General features: G+C 42.4%; 1 protein-coding gene across 1 annotated transcript; it reads right to left on the bottom strand.

Moving 5' to 3' along the window:
* Positions 1-909: 909 nt before the first annotated feature.
* On the bottom strand, positions 910-27,377 carry LOC115378323 (liprin-alpha-3-like). The gene is made up of 32 exons (XM_030078541.1): positions 27,174-27,377; positions 20,104-21,003; positions 17,734-17,835; positions 17,095-17,259; positions 16,273-16,347; positions 16,092-16,151; positions 15,722-15,850; positions 14,406-14,498; positions 13,976-14,028; positions 13,127-13,220; positions 12,771-12,905; positions 12,148-12,231; positions 11,906-12,037; positions 11,349-11,411; positions 10,979-11,082; positions 10,397-10,583; positions 9,632-9,825; positions 9,185-9,428; positions 8,818-8,957; positions 8,275-8,423; positions 8,016-8,112; positions 7,573-7,654; positions 7,278-7,478; positions 7,051-7,113; positions 6,516-6,542; positions 5,302-5,477; positions 5,004-5,101; positions 4,611-4,786; positions 4,327-4,395; positions 3,287-3,449; positions 2,192-2,260; positions 910-2,059 (listed from the first exon to the last, which is right to left on the bottom strand). The coding sequence occupies exons 2-31, from the start codon at positions 20,437-20,439 to the stop codon at positions 2,208-2,210; spliced, it is 3,744 nt and encodes a 1,247-aa protein (XP_029934401.1). The 5' UTR covers positions 20,440-21,003; positions 27,174-27,377; the 3' UTR covers positions 910-2,059; positions 2,192-2,207.

Raw genomic sequence — 27,377 nt, forward strand, 5'->3', positions numbered from 1 at the left:
TGGTGCTGTCCTGTAGTCCAACTTGTTTGGCCCTTATGGCGACATCTTGGAAGTTCCCACTTTCTTGTTTGCACAAATCATGTCAAAACCATTCTGGGAAATTATTTTGAACTAAATGGTCTGATTTCAAAGTTGCTGTTTTGTCTTCTTGTGGATTTTATTTGTGCAACAGGAAACCAAATGGTCCCAACTAAGTTAAAGTCCCACAGGAAAGAGAACTGGACTTTTTCAATAAGTTTCAATCCCACAGCATTCACCTATTTGTTGAGGAATTTATAGATTTTGATGTCCATGTATTTATGTACATCAAAACCCCATTACTTGTATTTCCTGGAAAACTGTCTTATCTTTAAAGTTGGACTCTGCTGCTGACTCCTTGTGGCCTGACTCTCTAATAAATCCCATGCTTAATCCACATTTTTGTCAGCTGGCTCTGCAGCCCTCACTTCAACTAACTCTTGGTAATTTTGTCTATTGCACCTTTAATAACGACCTCATGTCCCGCACCAACATCCTGTCTCAACCAGAAATACGTCACAGTAAGTAGCAAGAGGCTCTCAGAACGCCGTCTCGCGTGACTTTACTGAGCCATGAATGTAAATTTTTTTTTTTAAAAAGAATTCCTGATCCAACTAAAAAGACAACTACTAACCCCACAGTAGAAACTAATTCATCTGAAATTAATACATTTGATGACAAGAAGTCAGGATTCTTTTTTGGAGCATCACTGTGTCACTATCCTACAGCGATGATTTGTGAAATGCTGATGTTGACAGTAAAATGAACAATTATGTGCACATAATTTTTGTTCCATACTTTGAAGGAATAGGAATCACCTTCCTTGTGACCACCATGACGGGAAACCAGAAAAAAACAACTCCTCGTTTAGCATTTTACTGGTATCTTTTTTAATTACAGCTTTTACAATCATTATCATTATTGTTATCATACTATATTCAATTATCATCACTACTCTCCATTAATAATATGAATTTAAATCATAACACAATTTGTTTCTCAAAATGTACACATACAAGTAGCATATCTTAAATGTCCATAATTTAAAACATATTTACTTTTTTCAACCTAAAATGAAATTACAGTCAGTCTTAACTAAGTATGAAATGAACATACAGTTCAATACATACACACACATACGTACTGTACATACATACATACATACAATAGCAGTTATCATAAAAAATGATAAAAATAAAATACACACATTTTACAAATTCCTTACCCAAGCTTTCACATCATTAGATGATTGATGTCATGACTTTCACTCTAAAATGGTTTATTTTGGCATGCATATTAACACAAACGCTTAACTTTTTTTTTGTTGTTTTTTTCTTTCATTTTTTTTTTTTTTTTTTTAGTTTGAACAGGATTTTGTCATAATGCACTTTGCTATTTGCCCCATTGTCTGTTCTATTCACATTTGTGCATTTCATAATGTTTGTTATGGCTTAAGAACATACATTTAGTTTCCCCCTTGTACACTCCTAGTCTCCCAGCGTAGCACCCTCTCCACCTGTCTGTACTGTGTTGAGATGTTACTAGGCAGAGTATGTTCTCTTATCACTGCAAACCATGGTACTGTTAGGGTGTGTGTGCATGTGTGTGTGTGTGTGTGTATGGGGGTATCATTCTCTTGATCTGAATAGGAATGTATTTTCCAATTAAAAAATAAAGATTCATTGTGTCAATATTGCCATCTCACACTCAAAACTGAAGATGAACTCACAATAGGCGATGGAGTCACTTTCTACGGCATCAAACAGCATCATGCCACAATTGTGGATCAAAATGGGAAGAGAGAGAGAGAGAAAGAGCGAGAGGGAGAGAGAGAGAGATAGAGAGAGAGAGAAAAAACATGAACAAACAGACATCCACTCATTCTAGTTTGTCATCTTTTCAGAAATCATTCATTCAGTGTCTTTGATTCTTCGAGACATCTGGCTCGAATGTTGGTCATCTTCTGTCTTGATGTTGATCCTCTTGGTTTTTTTATTCTTCAAAAATGTTTTTTTTTGGGGGGTAGAATGGAGGCGGGGCTCTACAAAATAAAATAAAACACACTTATAGAACCACAGAAGCTGAGACGAGGTCAGAGGAGGAGATTGTTTGGGTGTTGTGGATGGTGCAGGTAAATCTAGTACAAATTAGACAGAGTGGGTGCTCTTCTCACCTGGTGTGCTTATCTTCTAGCAGGAATAAGTTCTCACAGACCCCGACTCACCCCTTGGACCAGAGTTCACTGACAGAGAGAAGGAAATAGTAAATATAACACAACTTGGAACCATAAAAACAACACACCCATATCAATGCTGAACATGAAACAAGTAAAAGCGTGGTAAAACGTCTGCATAAATCAAACAAGACAAGCAGTGGATTCACAAAGCCACTAAAAGCAGTATAGCACACTTGCTTTAGAAGTAAACTTCAGCAGGTTTTATATGGTTAAAGGACAGATATGTGGAAAATGGAAGGGACAAATTGACCTCAGAGTGTGAACACGCTTGCTGAAAAACGCAGCACATCAGCCCCCTGCAATATGTGCCTAAAATATCACAACTGGTGGAGCCGCCTTGAAGAAAAAGCATCTTGACTTCCTTTTCCAGTTCATTGCCTTCAGTTAGATCTTTAACTTTGTGTCATCAGCTTCTTGAAAATTTCTGAGCATGTTAAAGGGATTATCTGCACCTAAGACTGACCAAGCAGCACCAAATCAACAATATGAAGCCACAGCAAAGATACACAAAACTGTTTGCCGTGAGTTCTGTGTTCAATTATCTTTCTGTTTTCGGCAAAGTCCACTCTCTTGTTACTTTACCATCACCTTAAAACTTTGCATCTTATGGTGCCAGTTCCAGTATCAGTTTATATATTTATTGAAGCTTTCTAGCAGAGTTTCAGGAGCAGGACCACACCTCAACCCCACCTCTTCCAGTATACCTATAAATACCCACCTCACCCTCTCTTATTCTTACCCTCCCTCCCTCTCGCCCTATTTCTTTCTTCTCCTCTTACTCCTCTCTCTTTTTCTCTCCTTGTCTCCTTCCTAAGTAGGGTCCTAAGAGGGATGCTATGGCAGATTCCCCACCAAAGCTTCCCCATATGCAATCAGCAATCTGGAAGAACTACAAGCAAGTTCAAGCCTCAAACAACCGTCATCATTTCATCAATAAATCATTCAAATGCCTCTTGTTGATGGCGTAGTCCTCGCTAGTGAACTGTATATTTATGACGATTTTTTCCAAGCTAATAGGTCTCAGCTGCTCACCCTCACTCTGGACTTTTCTCAGGGTGACAGAAGGGGTAGAGATGGCGGAGGCACGGAAGTTGGCAGGTAACGTTTCTGAGGAGTCAGAGGTCACACCCCGGAGGTCCTTCTCCCGGAACATCTTCCTCCATGATGGTGAGCGTGTGAAAGTTTTGGTGCCATCCTGTGGAGACAATGCAAGAATTGTAACATTCCCAATTAAATATAGCAGCACTCGACAAAACAGAGGTTATCTACAGGTAGTGCTGTAATTAAACAATCAGGAGCAATTTAAACATATTTCAGCCACTCAGTTTAACAAATTCCAAGCAACGGGATACTTGTGCTTTAAAAACCCAATGCCATAAACTAGGGCAAGACCGATGGGGCAAAAACCATCTTGCATAATACTTGTCAACACAGCCATTTTCTTACCTCTTAATACAGTATAAAAATATCCACTGAAGCAGCACTTTTGTCATCTTGTCTTCAAGCACTTAAGCCAATGATGTTCCCTATGTTTGCATTTTGTAGATCATGTTGATCACATGGTATGTAAGCACCTGCACGTGTTTTACGGCACTGGAACACTGTTATATTAATGAGCTGGTGATGTAATTAGTGACCACAGGCTTACGCCATGATTCATCTGCATATATACTATGTGATCAACTTTGTAAAGAAATGCAAATATAAGGAACATCATTGGCTGAAGTGCTTGCAGACAACATGACGCAACACAGGCAAAAGTGCCATTTCAATGCAAATGATTATACTGTGTTAAAAGGTAAAAAATGGCTGTGTTGACACGTATTTTTCCCCTGTCGCTTTTGCCCCTTTCCATAATAAAGAGATATATCTGTCAACATTTTTGCCACTGAAAAGAAACAAACGATCCCCTCCTGACACATAGCCAGGAAAACGTTTAAGTTTGGATCAAAGGCCATATTGTTAAGAGAAATAGTTTTAGTCAGGGGGCTAGCAGTCCACACGCACTCCTGCACTCTGACGGGAGTGATTATCTTGATTGATTTTCTACTGACACTCTGCTTTTGTCTTACCTCATCTGGCCTCCTTTCTGTTCCCATGGAGATGAGGCCGTTGTACTCCTTCTCCAGGAGCTGTCTTGCCTGAGACAGACAGACGAAGAGCGCTTTTAGATCATAATTAAGATAATTAAGAGTTGAAGATTAGGATTATCTTGGCGTTAGGGAAACAGTAGGTGTGGTAATGTGAACTTCTGACAACAACTGAGAGATAAGCCCATTGTTAGGATGCTGTGTGTCAACACGCTGACAGTGGAGGTGCGCTGCAGGGCACGTGCGAGCTCTGACTGAAGGAGTACCTGTGTGTTCTGATTGGGTATCTGAAGGAGAAGGGCCAGGTCCGTGTAGTCGAAGGTGTCGTCTAGTGCCAGGAGGGCCCCGTGCACCCCACTCTCTAATAGGTTGTCTGCAAACTCCTTCAGACCAATAGTCTGCACCCAACACATCACTCGCTCATTGGACCATACCATCACATCTGTGGAGAGGGACAGAAAAGGAATGTTGCCTACAGAATTTTTGGGAAAGCGAACGAAAAAACAGTGGATGGCCATTCAGTATTGTTTCTATGTGTGATGTAAGCTCTGAAACGTATGCTGTAATTCTGTTCAAAGATATTCTGTTCAAAGGTGGATAGCATGGCCATAGAAAATAGCCATAAGAAATTCACCACTGGAGCAGGAAGCTTCCCTGACCTTGGTTCTGATGTTGACTCTCATCCCTCCTCCTCTCCAGCTCCTTTCTGTCGTAGTTCAACCGCTTCAAGCACATGATACCATAATGAAGACTCACCCTGCAAACCAGAAATACATATTGCTCTCATTTTTCATGTGAGCTGACAGAGGGCTGAGAAAAATATAGCATTGCAGATGGTGCACGGAAGTGGCATAGGAGCAGAGAATCAAAGAGACAACCACTTTGGAAACACGGATAAACAAAACGCTATGTGCATGTAAGGCAGGCACAAATGACAAATGAATCTTTCATTCCGACCTGTGGAAACTGTCCACCATCTTCAGCTGGCCTCTCAGTTCTTTCTTGGTGAGGTGATCAAGCATGCGGGCGTCTACCAGTGACTCCATGAAATAGGAGCGGTACTGGGGCAAACCGAGGCTGGGCAGCCATTCGTTTCCCACCCACTCATGGTTCATGTCCCCGTAGGCTAGGATCTGCAGGGAGGAATGAGCACAGGCAGAGAAAACAGACAGGATATATAATAAACTAATGGAAGAAAAATGTTTATTGTAGTTCATGGTATCACTGTATTATCTACATCTAGCATCTGGCATGATTGTTTTGACAGTTTAAGAAAGTAACAAACAGCAGATAACAACATGGATATTCAGATATACATTTAACTAGCATGTTCTTTTAATTGATCTGAAATTGCAAAATGGCACTCACTGTTGAAACAATGCCATTCCACTGCAAATTTTGTTCAAGTGGTGATTTACTGAAGGTATTTTTTTAGTCTTTTAATTATCAATCAATTACTATCTGAGCTATGGTGCTGATGTGTTGTGCTTATTTCTGCAATGAATGTAAACAGAGTTAGACAGACCAGAAGTTTGAGTTATGACTTTAGAGAGTTCTTAAAAATTTTAAAAACAAGGGAAAAGGAATGAAGAGGTGCTCTTTGGCTGTCAGTATAAATTTAGATTAAAAAAAAAAAAGAAAGAAAACACCAACGTTTTTCTTGAATAATCCCTGAATAAAATGCCACTACTACTACCACTTCTCAATTTCTATTTCCCTTTTTAATTGACTGTTTTTAATGTTTTAAATTGTGTAATTTATAATAAAATAATAATAATAATAATAATAATAATAATAATAGAAACTTAAGTCGAAAACAAAGGAAGCATCCAAGAAATAACGTTCAAGGCACTATCAAATCATCATTTCAAAATGGCAAGGTTAAAAATATGCCACCCCATGTTATATCTTACTGGTCTTCATTAGGGAACCAGTGAAGGTAAATAATGTGAGATTAAAAAGAGGCTGAAGTAATTAGTCACCTCCAATTTAACCACAGGTATTTTTATTTTTTTATTTTTTAGGAAAACATTTGCATTTAGTTTTCAATGAAAGTCTATAAGAATTACAGAAAACCTTTTTGCAATGAAAATCAAGTCATACTCCACTATTATGTGAGTATGATGTCATCAAACTACTGCAACATCCTCTGTGTGTTGACAGCAACTCACCTGGTCCCAGCTGAACTCCTTCTGCTCCTTGTGGTTCAGGCAAAGAGGAAAAGAGAGAGAGAACAGGGACAGAGAGTTGGAAAGAGAGGGCAAGATCACCGGGGCGAATGTGCGTTTTATCGTAAATGGGTGTCAGCAGGGGATGGAGAGGAGCAGAGGAAAGGCAGAAGGAGGAATAGTTTTGTTAGTGAGAGAGAATTAGTCGGAGAAACACTACGTAAAAACAGATTTTGAGGGAATAGCAGGGGGAAGGTGAAGCCATACATGCCTAATCAGAGACAAAGAAAAAGAAAACAATTCATCAAGGTGAGAACTTCAATAAGAGTGCTCATATTAAAATGCCAAAGCATAAACACAGAATTACTTTCCATGATTAAATTCATAGCAGAGCTGAGGCTATTAGGGTTTGTGTCAGAACTCTCTGCTAACATAAATTACGTTTGCTCAACAGCCGTAAATGTTCAGAAAGTGACTCCACGTCCTAAAATATTTAGATCTCTTTCGATTTGATATGAAAAGCACTGCTCAAACTTACTGGCTTGGTGGCAGCAGTGAGGGATTCCATCTCAGCATGTGTCATCCAAATATTACTGGTCGACTGTGATGAGGGTAAACAAACGTGGTATTAGTTTGATCGTGATATGCTTGGTCTGGCCCTGTGTGCACAGATTGGTGAGTGTTCTGATGGTGCACATCAAAAGTTTATTTGCATTTTTTTTTTTTTTTTTTTTATGTCAGACGTGTGTTTTTTCAGTGACTTACAGAGCGAGTGCTTGCAGGTGCAGAGGGGCTAGTAAGGGAAACCATTTCTTGGATGGCCAGGCGGAGTTTGAGCCGGTGCAGAGGGTTGCTGATGCCAATCTCCCTCTGGATCTCCGTGTCCGACAGGTTGGCCATAATGGCACCGCTCTTCACATTGGCACGGCATGCTGCCACGTACCATGCTGGCATCCCTACCCACAGCTGGGAGAAACAAGGAAAAAGATATAGAGCACATTTAATTGAACTGAACTGAACCGAAATGACCCCAGCCGGTGGAAAGTGTGCCATACTGTACCTCCAGCCATGTGACAACAGTTGGGCCATCCCATGAGGCAAACGGCAGTCCCTGACGGCAGGCTTCCTCTAACAGGTCATGCCTGGGAGGGAAGATGAGCAGTGTGAGACACAGAGAGAGGGCAACACAGTCAGTAATTTCTTGCTTCTTTCTCTCATTTTGTGCCTTTATACATAGGAATTTGCAAGGAAATCCAGATATTATATGTCACCATGTAGCCATTTGGTGGCAGGTTTTATTTATGTGCCTTTATGTGCCTTAGTGGCCTGAGTGCATTCATTTTTAGCATGAATGGCCCCCATGGGAATTAAAACCCCTAACCCTGGCCAAGTTATCCTCTGGACTGAGCTGTAAAAGAGCTGACTGTACCAGCGCACTCTAGGTTACAGAGGGGATTCATAAATCTCTTAAATACATGAGAAATGTGCAGAAAGATGACTCACTTCTTCTTGCTGCGGCGGTCTTTCTCCACTGTTCCAGTCCCAAGTTTGGCCAGGCCCAAGGGGTCAGCTGAACCCAGGTCATCAGAGGGTGTGGAGGCTGGAGAGGTCAGAGATTAAAAGTATGAGGACATTTTTCTGACGCAGCCCTGTTTTTAATAATTGCTGAATTACAAAATTCATTTTAACCTCTTAAGCGAAGAAAACAAATGGATAAATAGTCGTACAAAACTGATGAACGGTTTTCAGAATATTCACAGACCCAGAGAGGCAGATTCCCGTCCAGGTCCACCAATCCTCCCCTTCTCCTTTTTACCGAAGAGACGACCAATGGACGACTTAATACTTTTCTTCTTGCTGGCTTTGTGGAGGGAATCCTGGCTGGCGGTGGTGGCACCATCAGCGGACAGACTGTAAGAGGCAGGCCGAGAAAAGCCAGATGAAAACAGTGCAGAAAAACAGAAAAAAATAAGGCTCTTATTCAATGCTTTTCTTAAAACAAGTGCAAAAATCTGCCAGTGGGATGAGATAATCCCACTTGTTTCCAATGCTAATCGACTTGTCTCTAGAGTAGCCTTGAATCAAGTGTCTCTTTCATTTTACTGGTAGACGGCCTTATTCTGGACTGTTTCAACATATTTATACTTGTTTGCAGAAAAACAAAAACACTGAAACTGCAGAGAATAACACGATTTTAAGAGCATATATGAGACTAAATGACTTGTTAAGATCTCATTGGTGCACCTTTGAAGGGTCATTTTGTGAGTCATACAAAATATTTTCCGGTTATTGCATGTGAAAATACCTGCGAAATTCACGATGGTCATCAAGCCCAGCCCCTGGATGAGTGTGGGTCATTCGGTCCAACCGGAGGGCGCGAGGAACAGCGGGAGGGGTGGAGTCAATCAGGGCTAGTGCTCTGCATTCTTCACCCTCTTTGCTATTCTACATTCAGGAAAAAAATAATAGTTGATTCACACAGCTCACTCCAGTATGACAGCACTTAGCCTTTGAAGTGCCTTTTCTAAACTATCCTCATTTGATGCTCATCTGCAGCGTCAGTCACAATGAATCAAATTGCCGCTGCACCACAGATGTATCACAACTTATCACACACATGTAAGCAGCACACACAATGGCACCAAAAAATCTTGATCAGGAGGATAAATGACCTGTCTATCTGTCTCCCTTGCAGGGGAGTGTGGCAGGCGGGGGGTGGAATGTCCAGAACTGGGCGGGGAGGGCGACGCCAAGGTGGAGGAGGTGATCGAGGGAGTCATGTAGCCTCTCCCCACGCTATCCCGTCCTCCCAACGAGGAGGGGGGAAGAGGTGGGGCGTCAAGGGCCACGCTGCTGACCCGGCTCTCGATCTCCTCTGCCCTTAGCTCCGTGCTCTCCTTTTCCTCTTGGATCAGCCTGTCGGAGAGAGGAGAGGAGAAGAGAGGATGTAGACATGTGGTGTTGCTCATTCATAATCAAAATAATCCCATTATCAATGGGAAAATCAGTAGTCATCCTAAATCTTTTTACTTAAAATCTAAACTTATGTTAGACCTTTTCTGTGAGCCCTCCTAAATACTGTTAAAACAAACCTGAGCCATACTAGAGGTAGCACTTACTTGATCTCCTTGTTGATGGCCTCCAGTTGCTCCTGGAGCATGATGGCCAGGGTCTGTACATCTGTCTGTCCGCTGGGAGAGAGCAGCTCAGAGCCAAACAGGGTCTCCCTGTCCTCCTCATCATCAGAGCAGCTTCCCTCCACACCTCCCTCAAAACCAGGACCCAGCATCGTGCTGCTGTCCCATTCACCATACTGGAAGGAGGGAAATATAGAACGAGGGAGGGAAGGAAGAAAGAAAGAAAGACAGGAATCAGAAAGGCACTAGAGCTGCCTTATGTTCCATCATTACTTTTAAGATGTATTAAATATAACCAGTTATGCTAATGAGGTCATTACTGAAGCTGAAGCTGATGCTACAGTCAGTGCATTCTTCTGTGTCAACATACTTGTCTTTATGCAACACATAGTTGGTATTAATATGGACTCCATATGCTGAGCTAGTCAGATGCTGTGCTACTTTCAGAGGGATCTTTTTGAGATCACTATGTATGAGGTTTCTATCATGTATTCAGAAAATAATGAATCAATGAAAAAAAAATACAAGTCGATGTATAGATGGACAGGATATGATGTAATAATCCTATATGCCAGATTAAAGGTGCACTGTGTAAAATTGCTCAGGACTGATTTAAGTGAGTATGTTTACAGTCAAACGACAAAAACATGGAATAAATGCATAATTTTTCAGTGAGTCTAACCAGTGACGAGAATCCCTATCATATCCACATCATTACTGTCATCATTATCATAACAGAGACAACACCTTGCCGCTGTCGTCCCTAGGGGGCCCCCACCGGCCGCGGTGCGCCCGCCTGACCACCACCCCACCAGAGGAGTTGCCGTAGCCGGCCGGGAGCGAGCCACCACCCTGGGGGTACCGCAGCTCCGAGGCGCTCCCTGGAAGAGATCTTCGAAAAAGGGTGGAGGGAAGTGAGCTCACGCTGCCCGCCCTATGGTGAGATCCAGAATTGATTTGTTATGTCACAGTACTTGAAAATGACAACGTCCCCACTTCCTGACAGAGTGAGTAAAATTACAACTTTAGCTCACACACACACAGGTTCCCCTGAAAATAAAGACTGCATCTGAAAGGATAACAATGTAATGTACGCATATGAATTAAAGATACTGTATATATTTGCATATTTTTCAACACAACACGCTCTAGGTACAGCATAAATAATTCCTTATTCCTGTTTTTTTATATTACAGCTGAACAGGGGAGTAAACAAAGGTTAGCTGGAGAAGTAACGCTGAGAAGGAACAGTGTACATTTAATATCCCTTGGGAGGATTTACTGTATTTATTTGGGCATTCATAGAACGTAAGATATATAAATAAATACCCTTCAAGGTCCATTGTGGCTAACCTGGAATAGGAGGAGCCAGGCCTGCCTCTCAGCTGATCCAGCTCCAGTTGGATTCGCTCCAGCTCAGCTAGGAGCTGGTCCTTGAGTGTGAAAAAAAAGAGAGAAAAGGCTTTTTGTCCAGAGGAAAATGACCTCTTACTTCCAAACCTCATGTCTCTTGTTTGTGGGGAAAACAGTAGGTCTTGAGAACTGCAATTGCTATGAGTAAAAGATCATCACCATTACTGTAAATTATTACAAATGTTCAAGTCTAAACACGCAGAGGTAAGGTTTTCAATTAACGCTCATCTGAAAACAAAAAGTATGTTTTCCTGGTATGACTGAAACTAAGTGAAAATGTAAATACCTTATTAGCTAGAAGATCATCTTGGATTTTCTTCATATTGGACAATTCCTCCGAAAGAGCATTCTGTCAGAGAACAACAACAAATATGTTTTCTACTGATGATAGAGCAGAATGACTGATGATTATTGGCAGGAATGTATTGGAAGGTAAATCCACCAAAGCTTTTTATCTAGAGAGTTTTTTTTTTTTTTTTTTTTTTTTTTTTTTTAGATTTTTAGGATACTTCATTTCCTCTTCTTGTTAAAGTCTTTTCAAGATTAGAAAGTGAAGCCACTGATAGAGCTGAACACTGTGCCATTGTGCCCGTCGGACTTAAATGTTTATGATGCACATACGTGGTATACATCACATCACAGTACGCAGCACCAAATTAAAATAAGCTCAATGGAGGTAGAGTCTTTCAAAGGTAATAAACAAAGCAACCACAAAACTTTTCTGAAAATATATGTTAGTTTTGGTTTGCCCACCTTACATCACTACATATGCCATAGCTTTTAAGGTGAGCCTTCAAGTTCAAGTTTATTTAGAGCCCTTAATTTGCGCTGAGTTCCCGTTACCTTCTCCTCCAGGGCGGCCATCCTCTCTTTGAGGTGGAGCTGCAGTCTCTCGTTGGACTCAGACAGCAGCTTGTCCACTGTATCTGAGAGGCGTTTGTTGTGTTCGTCATTCATCTTCTCCCTCTGCCTCGCCTGAAACGAAGCAAGGATATAACAATGTAGACACAAAGGTAGACAACTGGCTTTAATTTCCCCCCAAAAATAGCGGATGTAGCCAAGTGGAGAAAGATGAAGGACGTTACCCTCTGTAGCTCCTGGTTCTTTTCCTCAAGTTGGGCCTCCATCTGCCGTAGTCGCTCCTCAAAGTTTCCGTGGCGCTCCTCTGCCTGAATTAAACAGGAAATTACAATGAATGCAGATGCTGCTGAAAAACCTGCCTAATGTGTGAATGCATGGATAAACAGAAAACATTTTGTTTGTGAGAGGCATGGGTTAATAAACCATTTGAAGAAAACATACCACTAAACAGTTTGAAGACTATTAATAGACAAAAATGGACAGGTAAAATCAATTTACTCCACTAGTGAGTCTGAGTGGCAGACTGTTAGATTTGCATTGTCGTAATAAAATAAAGTGTTAATAGCACCCAATGCTGCTCCTGAGACAAGTTACCACCATTACTACCAGATTAACACAATAACACAAAGGGTTAACAACATGACCTGCTGTCCAATATAATATAAAAAGCGGTCGGTTGCATAGCAGTTGTGGTTAGACTGTGTATGTCTATGTAAATGCAACTTAAAAACAAACCATTTGCCATCATGTATAGGACTCTTGGAAGAGTAGCCTAACTATGGGCTATAAGATCCAAACAAACACTCCTCATTTCCCAAACACACACACACATACACACTCAGCATACCTTGTTGAGGGCAGCCACTCTCTGGGCAAGTTGGGCCTCAATCTCAGGCAGTGTCTCAGCCCTCTGTAGGGTCTGCTGGAGCTTCTGCTTGGCATCATCCAGACGCTCTTGGAGCTGTCTGTTCTTCTCTTCACTCTAGACACAGACAAAGACAAACACTGTGATGCAGGAGAGCTACATCCATGCAGAGATGCAACTCTAACATGAGTTTCACACTTGTTATACTAACTAAAAGATCCCAAAAGACAATGCCACCATACATGCCGTATACATTTTCCAATGACTCTGTCCATCAAATACGGCAACAACACTCTAGCCAGCAGTTGCATATTAAAGATTATTTCAGCCGTTCTTACCTGTCTGTGCAGTGACTCTTTGCTGGCCAACTCATTTTCTAGCTTGTCTTTGATATCATGGAGAGAAGTCGCCTCCCTCTGGGCGCTCAGGTACCTGCATGCGACACCAGGCAACCATCAAGTGTGAGATTAGCACTGCAGAGCCGGGTCACAGATTCATAATGCATCTGATTTCTGTGAAGAGTAGAGCTTGTCTGGCAGATTAGAACTAAAATAATAGCTTAAACAGTGCAATCACTGGTTGCTCAGAAAAAAGCATGAGCAAAAGCATCCTTCAAGGACTGGTACATTTTGCCCATTTTGGTTTGCTTCAGTTCATGACAATAGAGAAATGTAACAGATCGTTTTAGAATTGGATTATGTAGCTCCACCAAGAAACTGATGTTTCGTACACTTGCAGTCTCATTCCATCTTAAAAAAAAATGGCATTTGAATTACAGCAAACCAACAGTAAACCTTAAAGGTGGTCCACTATATTGTAAATGTGATGAGAGCGTCAGACAGTTACTTTCAAGTTTTCAAAGACACCATGTACCAGGAAACCAGGTTTCTGCCTAGAGCGCTCATTTTATCTAGTTATGAAGCTGCACCATATTTTGGGGAATTTTAAAGGTTAATTTTTTCTTCTTTACACTGCACATAGCAGCTTTCTTAATAAGATGTGTAAGTGCAGCTGTCATCATGTGAAACAACCAGACACTCTAAATAGCCGTCAGGACATCTTTGCAACACATTGTAAGCCAACAGGTGAAACATATCGTGCATCATAGCCCATGTACAGTATGATATTCTAAGTATTTTTTTTGTGTGTCATCACAGAGGGAAATGGAGGGAAACAGCAAGTGTTACCTGCGTTCAAGTGTGGTAATCCTCTCTTCCATATCCTCCCTTTGGCAAAGAGCCTAATGGAAACAGACATATTGTTGTGACGCAGGATGATAAGCAATCCAAAATTGTATTATAGGCTATGCAATAACACAGTTATAACATCTTATGTAATAACTGATGGCCGGATGTCAGATATGCAACAGGGCCTAAAAGTCTGTTTACACATGTGCAGCTTATTGTGAGCTTATTCATTTCAGACTTCCAAATAAACATCATGAATCCAATATAAGCTTCGTAATAATTTGACTCCCTCCTTATTTAGGTTTTGTTTGCAAAAAAAGCACTAGTGGTTTGTAAATAGATGCACATTATGCTCTAATATACGCTGGAACCCTGGGAGTCAAGGGAGCCCAGGGTCTTGGCCAGGAAGGAACAGATTGGCCTGACAGACCTCTTTCACGTCCCTTTGGAGCTTCTGATTGGCCTCCTCCGACTTCGTCACCTCCCTCCTGGCGGCCGCAAGCTGTTCCTCTATTTCCCCAACCTGACGTGACACCACAAAGGGACACAAGATGACACAGACAGAGCCTTTATGAGCTAAAAATGCCACAGCACCAAGTATAACTCCACATGACAGTGATCGATTAAAACTGCCTGTCTGGTCAAGAGAAGACACCTAAAACACACTAAACAATGTTACATTCTGCAATGTAAAATCCTCTCTGGAGAGTCTGAGGCATCTAAAATATATAAAAAAGAGAGAGGCTAGCATACAATAGCATGCAGAAGAGAGATTTTCATCCTTCATTTCTGTCTGCGCTGAGACAGTCAAAGTAGCATCGGAGCAAAAGTTTTAGCAGTATGTAATCATCTTTTATTGATTTTTGCCTATTACATATTGATGATTAAAATTAAATGGTGTCCTGCTGCAGAGAGTGAACACAGTGAACTACATGATGACTGTGGCTTGCCAAAGAAACTGCAATAATCCAACTGGCCACAAGAGGGAAGAGGGAGACAGCTTCCAGGAGTGTGCTCTGTGACCCCTCCTCCTTTAGACACTATGCTTTTGATCCACCTTAACACTATAGTAAAGTACACCGAGGGAATTAGCTATCGTCACCAATGTTAAAGGAACAGTTCATCCAAAATACCAAACAAGATGTTTTCCCACCTACCCGCGATGCAAGCTCCCCATCCAGATAGTCTCAGTGTGATCTGGCGAGGTTTTCAGTATGCCATGATCCTCCCTGTCTCCCAGCAGCCAAATGCAATAGGGCAGGATGGCAGCCGACATAATCCATAGCCCTTGGGGAGCAAAGTGTTTCACTGGGAATAATTACATCCTGAATAACACATGCAAACTGCATCTATCCACCCCCAAAGAGAAGGAATTTGGAGCAGATAGATACAGATTACAGTGTTCTTTGGCAGGAAATAATTCCCAAAGAAACCCTTTGCCCCTAATGGCTATGGATTATGTCAGGTATCTGAATCACTGTTTTTGGCAAGAGCTGCTGCGGTTGATTTTTCCACATGTAAATATCCATCCAGTCCCATTGTATTTTGGGTTGGGAAGCAGGAAAGATCGCAGCAGTCTGGAAACCTCACCAAATCACACAGAAACTGTCTGGGTGGATAGATTATGCAAGGGGTACGTGGGAAAATGTATTTTTGGCAATCTGGGTGAACTAGTATTTTAATTAGGTAAATCAGATGGAGCAAAAGCATAAATGTACATATATAGACACACTTCTACACGCTCACCTGCCGGCACATGAGGGCCAGCCTCTCTTTCAGCTGGGAGAGTTCAGCTCTCTGGCGCTCTATCTCTCCTTCTCTCTGTCTGTCCAGCTCTCCCTCCTCCAGACCAGATGAAGGACCGTTCGGTAGACGCTGGTGCAGGGGCAATTAGAAAAATGGGAATGATAAAGAAAAATAATCAGTTACAAACAGTTCAGCTTCCAGGTGAAGACAAATGAAGTATAGCAGAGGCATATTCTAATGTGAAAAAAGGAAGAAAAAAAAATACACTGACACAACATGATACCCATATATGTACTGTTCTACTGACTTTTCTGGACGCTAACACACACACAAAAACACTGGAACCAACGTGCAAAAAGCCCTCCCTTACATCTTTCCCGCTGTCCAACCCTTGTTGACGTCTTTTAATTTGGTCTCTTAAAGAGATTACCTGAAAGAGAAGGAGACAAAACGGACAAATGTGCAATACAATGAGTGCTCCATCTTCACTCCAAGACACCTGAGGTATACTTGAAATATATTTTTTAAAAACTGTCTGGATTGGACTTTACCTCTTGAGAAGATGCTGCGAGTTGATCCTCTAACATGGACACCCTCTCAAGGGCCACACGGAGCCTCTCTCGAACCTGCAGGGCCCAGAATAATAAGAAACCACATGAGCATAAAACTATTCCTTCTTCGTACACTATTATGAAGCTTGCAAATTAAGATTCTGGCTGCATTTGAATTGCCTAGATGGATTAGCTCTTATTGTCTAGTAGAGTAACCACTTCTTGACCTTTCAGATAAGCTCGCTTTTAAGATCAAGAAGAAGTTACAAACTAGATAGAGGCTATTAGACAGTTCAAAAGAGGCCAAAACATCCATGCCTCAACAAACATGCTCCACAAAAGGTGCATAATATGTGTCCTGCATTGGCATTCAATCAATCTCACACTCACATGCAACCTTCATTTCAGGTCAGACGATCTCATCGTACTGGAAATACTGGGTAGAAGGAGGATTTCCAACACATGGATCATCTTAATTTTGCTGTAATAGGTGCAAACTTGAAAGGACTAACATTTGGACATATACGATGTCTTCATCGGAGACCACTGTGGACTCTGATAGGTCAAAATGTTAATCCTTTCCAGTTTTCACCTAACAAAACAAATCTAAGATGATCCGTGTGCAACTGTATCTTCCTCCTGTTCATGCTACAGTCGTCTCCTGAGAAGCACCGGGCCTCAGCTCTACAAACAGTTTGACATGCGTGGACTCCCCTCCTAGTTTGGAAATACTGGGTGATCATTGCAAGACAGGATAAACCAGGGGGACTGATGAGAAAAATGTCAATCATCCAGCATGCAAACAACAGCCATTTCACCCACCTTCTCATCTAGGGCCTTGTGATGCTCGAACAGGGACTTGAGGGCCTTGAGGACTTCCACCTCACTGGAGACTCCTGCTGGGGACTGGGCTTGTCTTTTCACCACCGTCATCCTCAGACTGCGCTCATGACGAGAAACCAGACACTCCAGGTGCTCCAGCAACAACTAGAGGTATGAGTGTGTTTGAGGGGAGAGAGATGGGGAAAGAATAGAATCGCAGGAAAGGCAGGTAGGTAGAGGTAAAAAAGGAAGGGAGTGGGATGAGGATGCAGATAATGAGGAGAGAGGGAAGGTAAAAAAAAACAGAAGAAACAGAGACAGAGAAAGTGAGAGAGGGCTCAAAGAAGATGCAGAGAAGTGTGGAGTTTGAAGAATGACAATGAGATGCGGTTGAGGGGAATTGGGTGGTGAGAAGAGCGCAGGACAGCAGAAAGGGACGAAGAGTGAGTGGAAGAGATAAGGAAAGTAGATACAGCGAAAAACAGGAGACATAAAAAGAATATGGAAAAGAGGAGGAAGGGAAGAGAAAAAAGAGTGGCAAAGGGAACAGCGTCACACCCACACAGCCACAATGGGTGAGGAAGATAACAGTGAGACTGTTACAGTGCTAATAGGCAAAATGGCCGCTAAACATCTTACACGTGTGTTGTTTCTCTCCGCCTTGAGCTCAGCAATCTCCTCCTCCCTTTCCAGAAGCTGCTCCCGGCAAACGTTCAGCTCTTTAGTCAACACTGCAAACTCCTGTGGAAAACACAAGCTGCGTTCAGGGGCAAATAAAACAAACTATATAAATCTATACTTTAAGTTTGCAAAGCTATTTGAGCAGCAGTTAGCTTTATGGGTAATGTTCTCTGACCAGACCCGGATCCAGTGAGCATGAAAATGAAATATGTTATAGTTGGCTGTCACTGTCTGCATACACATCTACATGCATGCACATATATGCATGTACACTCCAACGCATACACACACACACACACATACACACGACTAAAAAATACATAACACTAAATCTCCCCAGAAACACTCTTTGTAAAACACCTGAGACCAGGAAAGTGGGAAGATGTACGTGATGTAAACCTGCATAATAATCATGTAAATCACTGACACACTTTCCTCCACCACTCTCTCTCTCTCTCTCTCTCTCTCTCTCTCTCTCTCTCACTCTCTCTCTCTCTCTCTCTCTCTCTCGCTCAGCCTTCCCTGTGAACTCGCATTCATGGTTGGATCACATCACACTGTTACACAATGGCTCTGCGCTGGAATGCACAAGAGAGATCCCAAATACACAGCGTCGATATGTCATTCATAACACTAGTGGGAATACATTTGCAACTAGTGCACAGTGCTGTAATGGAGTGCAAACAGGAAAGCTTGTCTTACATAATTTGTTAAACAAAATACAGCAAACAACACGCATGGCCGTGGTCAGTGATTTCTTTATGCATCCATAAAACATATTCGAGGCTTGAGCTTTGAGGCAAGTGTTGTCTTTGGCTGCCTGAGGCACAGAGCTACCTGTTTTCTAATTTGAAACAGTCAAAGAAAAACAGAGACTTGTAATGAGCCTGTGTGAGCAAAAGGAGAGAGAGAGAGAGAGAGAGAGAGAGAGAGAGAGAGAGAGAGAGACGGAGAAAGAGATCTATACAGATGGTGACACAGTGGGTCCATTGGCTCTTGGCCTTATGGGATTGTTCCTTGTTTGGATAGGGGTCAGCTTCTCAGTTGGCTTCTCTTGTCCCCTTGTCATTTCTTTTCTATTTCATCTCACTCTATCTCTATGGGCTACGGCCTCCATTCGTTTGAACAAATTTGCAGTATCTCTCTATGACACACAAACAAATGCTCTAATACAAATTTGAAACACATATGTGAAAAGACTTACTGTTACATAACACCTTTTACATTGAAATGACATAACATAGCCACCAAACAGCACGTGGAAATTCAATATCTGTCATGGAGTAATGGTATTTGGTGGCTCTGCTAGGCATGTAAGGCATGTTTATATCACTCTACCCACTGTCTCTTCTGTTTTTACAACATCTATTAAAGATCAAAACAAACCCAGAAATTGACAATGATGCGCTGCCCACTCGTCTTCCAAAAAAGCTGAACAAAATAATGCTAGGCACAACAACATCTCTTGGTCTGCCATAAATTCAGTCAGTATTGCTATTAATCACAAAGTGCAACATGTGCACAGGAAGTAAGAAATTTGACCTGGTTAATTGCTGCTGACACATTACAAGACAGTTGCACAATACGGGATTGACGCAGTGCTGTCGGTGCGGGACAAAATGTAACAGGAGCTCACTTTCTCATACGGGCAAGATATACTGTGTGACAGCAAACTTAACATAAACTCACTACAAGCACACTCTCAAAGACAAAGAATTATTCCACTATAGCAAAAATGATACATATGATCATATGAGCAAAGCCAGGACAAAATCTTTCAATTCTAATCAACAACAGTGATTCGCAAATTCTACCAGTCAACCAAAAAAATCTCACAGAAAAGTATCTATTGATAATGAGCCAAAACCACTAACTACTGTAATAATATCTTCCAGGATCAAAGGTCATCCAGAGTAACAACATGGGCACACAGGACAACATAACTGTCTAAGTTGGAGACCAAAAAGACAAAAGTGGCAGCCTTAAGCAGAACATTGGTGTAGTAGATGCAGAGGTGGAGGTATTTAACGTTCCTCTCTTGCTGCCTCCCTCTGCATGAAATGTCACTGCAAAGGCTGTCTTATGAGCAAGCTTCACAACTCAGGTAACACACACTCACACACATTTGCACTCTCACACCACAGAATATAAACAATATTACCTCACAGGGAGAGGCGAAAGTTTTCACGCACCCTTGTGCTGCCCACCAACACACTCACTTTCGCAACCAAAATACGCCCGTGCCTCCAAATAGCCACAAACCCACACACATGACGCAGACATAATCATGCACCCAAAGATGCAGACTCAGACACTCAGCAGCTGTACCTGTGGCAGAGCGATGGACAGCTGCCTCTGAAGTGAGTCCTTTTCATGGCCAAGCTCGCGGAGGCGGAGTTGGGCCGTGCCCAGGCTCTCCTGGGTCTCCCTCAGGCTCTCCAGCAGCCTCTCCCTCTCTGTCAGCATGTTGACCATCAGTGACTCCAGGTTCCCCGTGCTGCCCCCTTCATCTCCGCCACCTTTGGGATCCCTGCCGCCGTAGCCTCCTCCTCCCATTGCACCTCCAGGGCCCCCGACTCCAGCCCCCGCAGGAGAGGAGGGGCCCCCACCAGCCCCACCGCGCCCATCCTCCGAAATGGTGGGCATCACCTCGCACATCATCATGAGACCGTGGCGTGTGTGTCAGGTTGAGTGAGAAAACTGGCTGAATTAGGGGATTGTAGGTGCAAAACGCCTGTCTTCCGTGCCTTGGGGGCTCTCTTTGTTCCAGGGTGCTTGAACGTTTTTATGATTGAGTCTTTGACAAACACTCTTTCAACTCACTCACTTGTGGGTACATGTATGCTTCATTTTTTCTTTTTTCTTTTTTTTATGAAAAGTACAACGTACAAAATATAAATCTTTATATCTTCAGTCTTCCAAAAATATCATTCCTTTGGTCATGTCTAGATCTCTTCCTTCATTTAATGCCTTTGTCTTTTCTCCCAGTGCTTAGTTATACTTTGTTTCTATTCTCAATTGCGTTTCTTCACAGTGTCCCAACTTGTCCCAATCAGAATGCTTACGTGCTCCCGTATTACTGACAAAGTACATGTGGGGAAGCCTGTGGCTAGGATTGGCTGAGGGTGAGGAAGGGGAGGGGCTGTGGGGAAGGAAGGGATAAAGGAGGGTCGGTGCTCCCAAACTGGGTCCAAGAGGCCGAGTTCCTTACAGCACCGGGAGCGATAGCTGAAAAAGAGACCAAATATCGCATTAGATCCTCCTCAGTAAACATCACTGTAACGTAGCAGCTGAGAAAGCATAAGCCAGTATTTTAAAACATCACTGGCACAACACAGCTGTGGTATGCAGTTTGCATGCACTTTTGAAGAAGCTGCTAAAGAAAAATGTAAGTATGCATCTGTGTTCAGACAATAAGATCACATCCTCAATTCTGGAAACTTATTAAGAATTTCTGTCAAATTTTGCAAAAATCCAAATGTACAGAGAGTCTCTGTTACAATAAATAAGCTGTAAGTTTTAGTTCGCAAGTGTTGAAATAAAACCAGCTCTTATTTTATTAATACAAATGTGTAATTTGAGATTTGCAAATGTGTATTGTTTGTGAATGAGAACTGCAAAAATCACAAGTCTGGATACATATTTACATGTATTTACTAATCTCTGTACAAAATTACTAATGTGATTATACATTTACAAACCCAAACACACATATATACAGATCTGAACACACAATTACAGATATGGATGACACACATTGTCAAAAATCTGGGCACTTTTTTGCAAATTCAGATACACACAGCAAAATCTCATGTTAAGCAGGTGCAATAGTGAAGTCTTAATTTTAATTCCGTACATTAATTCACATTAAGCTGAGCAATTCAAGAGGGTCCTCAGGAGTCAGGAGTAAAACTACTTCTGTTCATATCAGCAACAGTCAACAACTATAATAGTGCACTCAGTAGACTGCAGATCTCTGTCGGGCGTATCGCCCCCTCTCTAGTACTCGGATTTTAGGGAAAAAAACAGCTGAGGAGTTAGCACACAGTTGCGGTATGAAATAGGTTTTGTGAGTTCATGAGGTTCATGAGAAATCCTTGATCATACTTTCACAGTTGCACAAAAATATTAGGTTAATAGGCCCAGTAGTATGTCAGATTAGCTGCAAACAGACACACATATGAACAGAAAAAACTGTTTTTCCTGACTGAACGGGAACTATAAAAAATAAAACTATTTAATATGTAGCACTCAAGCTCACTTTTCCTGTCAGTCTGTGGATGTGCTGCCTCCAAAGTGAACCCTTGCATGAATGTGCCCAAGTCTAATATGAAGTTCCAAAAAGAAACGGCTTGCTATGCGACAATTCTGGTCAGATACTAGTAGCTCTGTCTTCGCTAGTATTCTGGAAAACCACAGTGAGGTCGGCTCTGGGCTCAAACAAGAGAGCAAGAGAGAGGGAGCAGCGGTGGTCAAATGAGCTCGAGAGTGAATGAGGAGAGCGAGTGGCGGTAACGAGAACATTTTTCAAGGCTTTTGAATGACCACAAGGTTCTTGATCATTCGGTCATAACTGTGTGCAGAAATATTAGGCCGAGTAGTATGTGGGATTAGATGCTGACCCACACACACACATGCCTGGCAGAGGTAATAAAACAGTGTGGCTTGGAATGTCTTAACCTCAAAGTAGCAGTCACCATAATCTTGAAAAAAATCACAGATGTTTGAGGTCAGTGCTGGTAGAAGAGTCAATATGTTAATGAGTTCAAGTATGGGCTCAAAGGCAGTATCAAAGGTGTCAAGTGAGATAATGATGAGCTGTACATTTTTCACACTCCTCGATATTTCTAAAAAGCCAAATGTCATTGGTTGTGACTCAAGGATATTAAGTCATCCCACTAATCTTACTTTATTCAGGTTTGCTGGTGGTAAAGGCCTGCACGTCTTTAATTCTCTCGTTCAGTGGATACAGCCTCTCTCCTGCAACTTGCATGCCACAATGTTATGGACTCCGACAACAAACTTAATCATAACACCACATGTCCCACACTTACCTACCATATTTTTCACTGTCTAGTCTACAATACTCTAGGGCTACCTTAAAGTGGTTTGGTCTGATTTAGTGGCCCAGGCAGGCTTCTTTACGTCAGTGAGGCCAGGCGGTGCAATAAAGAATTTCTTTGTCCAGCTAAAATCACCCATTTTGTAAATCAAGCATGTTTAGCACAAACCGGCCTCAATAGCAGTGAAAACAAATCCTGCCAATGGTCTCTACATCATGTGGATTTCCCGGACCAAAGTTGGGGACTATTATATCTAGAAATTTGGAGGCCTTGTCCAGTTTGAGAGCAGCCTTCCTTTGATGCAGCTCTGAATTAGCTCCTCATGCTGGTGAGCTGGCTGGAGCATTTGGCATCCTTACTGTGTGTTGATAAAAAAAAAAAAAAAAAACTGACTTCCTTCCCCGCTCCACTGAAGGATAATCAGTGATGCAAGACTGAATTGGCATCGACCATATTCCCTGAAATGCAGTGATTTCTCCTTTAAGAGCTCAAAAAGAGGGCGTGTTTAAGAGCTGTTCCAAACTTCCGTGACATATTGACTGTTGCGTATGGTAAACGGTATCATCATCACGCCATACAAGTTAACAAACGGGTAGACTTGAAAAGGTAAAGCCATGCTGGCATCGTCAAATGTCAAAGATATGCTTTCACACCAGAGGCAGCATGGAATTTAGTGATAACCAGGTTCAGAGTGGCAAACGACCTGGAGGTGTGAAATCTCGCATGGAAGACAGCAGACTGGATGTGATCATGACATGAACAAAATGTACCGAGCTACAGTAAATGGCAAGGCCAATCTACCACATAAGCTAAGAGATATGAGTTTGAAGTCATGTCCTGATTCATGACGTTTTCAAGACATAATTTGAACCTTCAAGCTGTGCATCCTGCTGGTTCACTGATACAAGATCAGTGGTATCTTAACTTAAAACAATCTGGATCATGGGCTTAAACATACTGTATCATATGCCTTAGGCTGGGGCACAAAAATGTGATGGTATTTAAACTGTTGTCACCTTCTTAGGTATCAGGCTGTGCCATCATGGTGTTTATTATCATGCCATCTAATCAGCAAAGGTATTTCAAAAGAAATTATCAAACATAATGGCTTCAAAAAAGAACAAACTAATGGAAATATTTGATCACTTTTAGAAGCACGTAGAAGACAAAAATAATTTTGTGGAGGGCCAAATTCGGCCCATGGGACCGTTGCCCTGGGTGGGTGTCCCAGGACTGAATGTGTCTCTCTTTTTAGACTACAATACTATTTTAACTAGAGTTTGCTTCTTAAAACACTTCTTCTAAATCCAACAAACTCTGCTCAGTACTGCTGATGTGCTCAAACTGCTCCATGAGAGTTACTGTGGGCAGAAATGCACCTTACTAACCGTGGGAAGTCACACATTAAGTGCCAAGCCACAACTTCTGAGTGAGAGTGATGCAAGTCTAACCCTGAGTGACCCCACAAAGCCAAGGCATTACCCAGGATATCTCTCTTTCTTATATTTGCATCATTTTATGTAGTGTGCCTCATCGGCCTGCCACACAACATGAGGCTGCAGCTACTAACTACATCACTTGCTCATCAATATAACAGTGTTTTAACACACTCCCAAACATATGTAGGGGATAACGTACCATGGGATCAACTTTATGTAAAGAAATGCACATATAGGAAACATCATTGGCTGCACTGCTTGAAAACGGATGTGATGAGAGGAGCAAAGGCGCTGCTTGTCGCCATACTTTTTTTAAAATCATATTAAGGGGTTATAAATGTCTGTGGTGTGTATTTTGCAAGACGTTTTGCCCCATTAGCCTTCTGTATCACAGCACTATTTTACTATGGCCTGTTTTAAAAACTTTTACTCATTCAGCTTGGGATAAACTTGGTATTCTTCATGATCATTTTCACCAGCTTTTTAGTAACTGGGCAGAAGCAGCAAAAACAGGATAATATAATTACTGCACAACATAGGCCATATTGTAACAACAATATCAAGGTGCACAGCTCTTAACCACCCCAAATGATTTAATATTATTGTGCACTGAAGTATTTTTTAATCACTGGCTGATGAAAGGATTGATTGCTTTAGTCCAGATTCAGCACAGGCAAAACTTAGCTCTGAAGCCTGCATGTCTGACTCGAGAGTTGGATATGAGGTCACTGTGCTCGAGGACCAGTGTGTTTGTGTGTGTGTAGGGCAAACACAGAGCAGAACTCCATCTCTGCTGCTTTAAAATGATACTGCAGACTAGACGGTCAATCCCTGCGATATCACTACATGCTATATAATATTATGTGGCCTAATGAGCTACAACAATCCAGGGCATTGCACTTGATCTGAGCCTGTCCTACCCGGAGAGTTTTTGTCATTCTGACTGCCACCGACATGCATGCAGTTTCTTCAGGAAAGGCAGCATGAGCTTGAAAACAAGTAGCTGATGATAATATTTTCTTTAATGTGCTTGATTCACTGATTAATGGCCAAGCTCTCTTCACAGTGTCACCACAATCACTACAGCTACAAAATGCATGTGTGTGCGTGCCGGTGGCTGTGTTTGTGTGTGTATGTGTGTGTGTGTGTGTGTGTGTGTGTGTGTGTTTTCATATCATGATCACCACCATCATCATCCACATCATCACTGTCACACTCCAACAGCACACTGAATGCTACCCTGCTAGCAGCCTCCCCTGGAGTGGACACACCAGCTACACAGTAACTGGCTGCAACATGACCAATTAGGACAAGGCCCCAATTAGGCTGTGTATCAGGTTACTGAAATAGCCGCTGTCTGCGAAAATGGGTAAAGGAAAATATTATGCCTTTTGTGCGTGCGTGAGAGAGAGAGAAAGGGAAAGAGAGAGAGGGAGAGAGAGAGAGACTGGAGGGAGGCAAAGCAGCTAAAACAGCGCTCGGTTCCTCCACCAGACACTGGGGCGGGGAGAGGGGATGCGGGCTCCCACAACTGCCTGCCGACAATGAAAAAAAAAAAAAAGAAAAAAGAAAGAAAGAAAAAAGAAAGAAAGAAAGAGGGTCTCCACATTCGGTTTGACATTCAGTTTATCTTAAATGGCCGACATCTTCTGCGCGAAACAATTCATGCATGTCGGTTGAATTCTTTGGCATTTCACTAACAGAGCGCGCAGCGGCTAATAATGAACGCCTCTTTTTTCCCCTAATACCATGAAACGCACCCCCCTAGGCAAGAAACGCATCATTGGAATCAATAAGTGATTGTCGGCAGCGGGGCAGAGGGAAGGAAAAAGCGCCGGGATCCGGAGTAACGCGCATCTATTTCCCGCTGTCATCAATGTACACTACAGGCTGGGCTAGCTGGGGATGTGACGAGGCTCTGGAGATGACAGGTCGACTAGTCTGTGGCTACAGTACCTCCATTTCTGGATGTATGGAGGGAGAGCATTCGATAAAAGACGCACGCACACGCACGCACGCGGCGCTTCTACATTCTTATAGTGAAAGAGCCTGGCCTTGTGTCTTTAAATTGGCCCCCCCACATCTTGAAATGTTCAGGGAAGCAAACTGGGGGTAGCAGATATGTGTGTCTCGCCTTGAAGTGTACTACTCGACTGAGACTGTGGAAAGACGCACGTCGGGAGGATGGCCCAAAAAAAAAAAAAAAAAAAAAAAATGCACATCGCTCATTTTCAGTAGTAATAGGCCTGCTGCTTTCTCTGGGTATTTATGGAATCAAAGGCAACAAGGCAGCAGTAAGACACACTGGGAGGCTTGACTGCAAAGCTCCTGCTGGCAATAGGTTAGTTATAGTTAGAATCATGATTAATTGTAGGCAATGCATTGTGGGCCAATGTAGCCTTCCATTTCTCTCTCTCTCTCTCTCTCTCTCTCTCTCTCTCAGGTATCACCTCACCTAACTGTATGCAAACGCAGGCGGGAGCGAGCGAGCGCGCGCGCCCTAAATAAATCGTGCCGTGTGTTGCCAACACACCTGTCAATGCCTTGACACTGACATAGGCACCGAGCGTTGCATCGCCTATTTAATGTAGCCTATTTGCCTCTGTCCAAACCACCACCGACACCCCCCTCCACCCTTGACAACACAACGTTACTGGTTCTCTCTCTCTCTCTCTCTCTCTCTCTCTCTCTCTCTCTCTCTCTCACACACACACACACACACACACACACACACACACACACACACACACATACACACACACTTCCACTTCCACATATTTATTTGCACACCGTTCCATCAATGCATGCATATCCCCCCTGCTTTTTACCATGGATATTATTTCCTTTCTCAGTGGAAATTGGGTTGCGATGGGGCGGTGTGAAGTTGCATCCTTACCACAGTCATCGCGGGGAGCCCGTAGTGTCCATGTTTGATGTTAAATATTCCTTAGGTCCATGTCCGCGGATCGTGCCTCGGTGTCTGTGCCCCTCATCCGAAACAGGGTGAAGCTTATGTGTTTTTTCCCCCGTCTCTCTTTTCCACATGTAAACGGCATAAGGGGAAACGCGGGGAGAGACGCTCCACCACCTTACCACAGAC

The sequence above is a fragment of the Myripristis murdjan genome, chromosome 19 (genome assembly GCF_902150065.1).
Source record: "Myripristis murdjan chromosome 19, fMyrMur1.1, whole genome shotgun sequence".
Classification (NCBI taxonomy): Eukaryota; Metazoa; Chordata; class Actinopteri; order Holocentriformes; family Holocentridae; genus Myripristis; species Myripristis murdjan.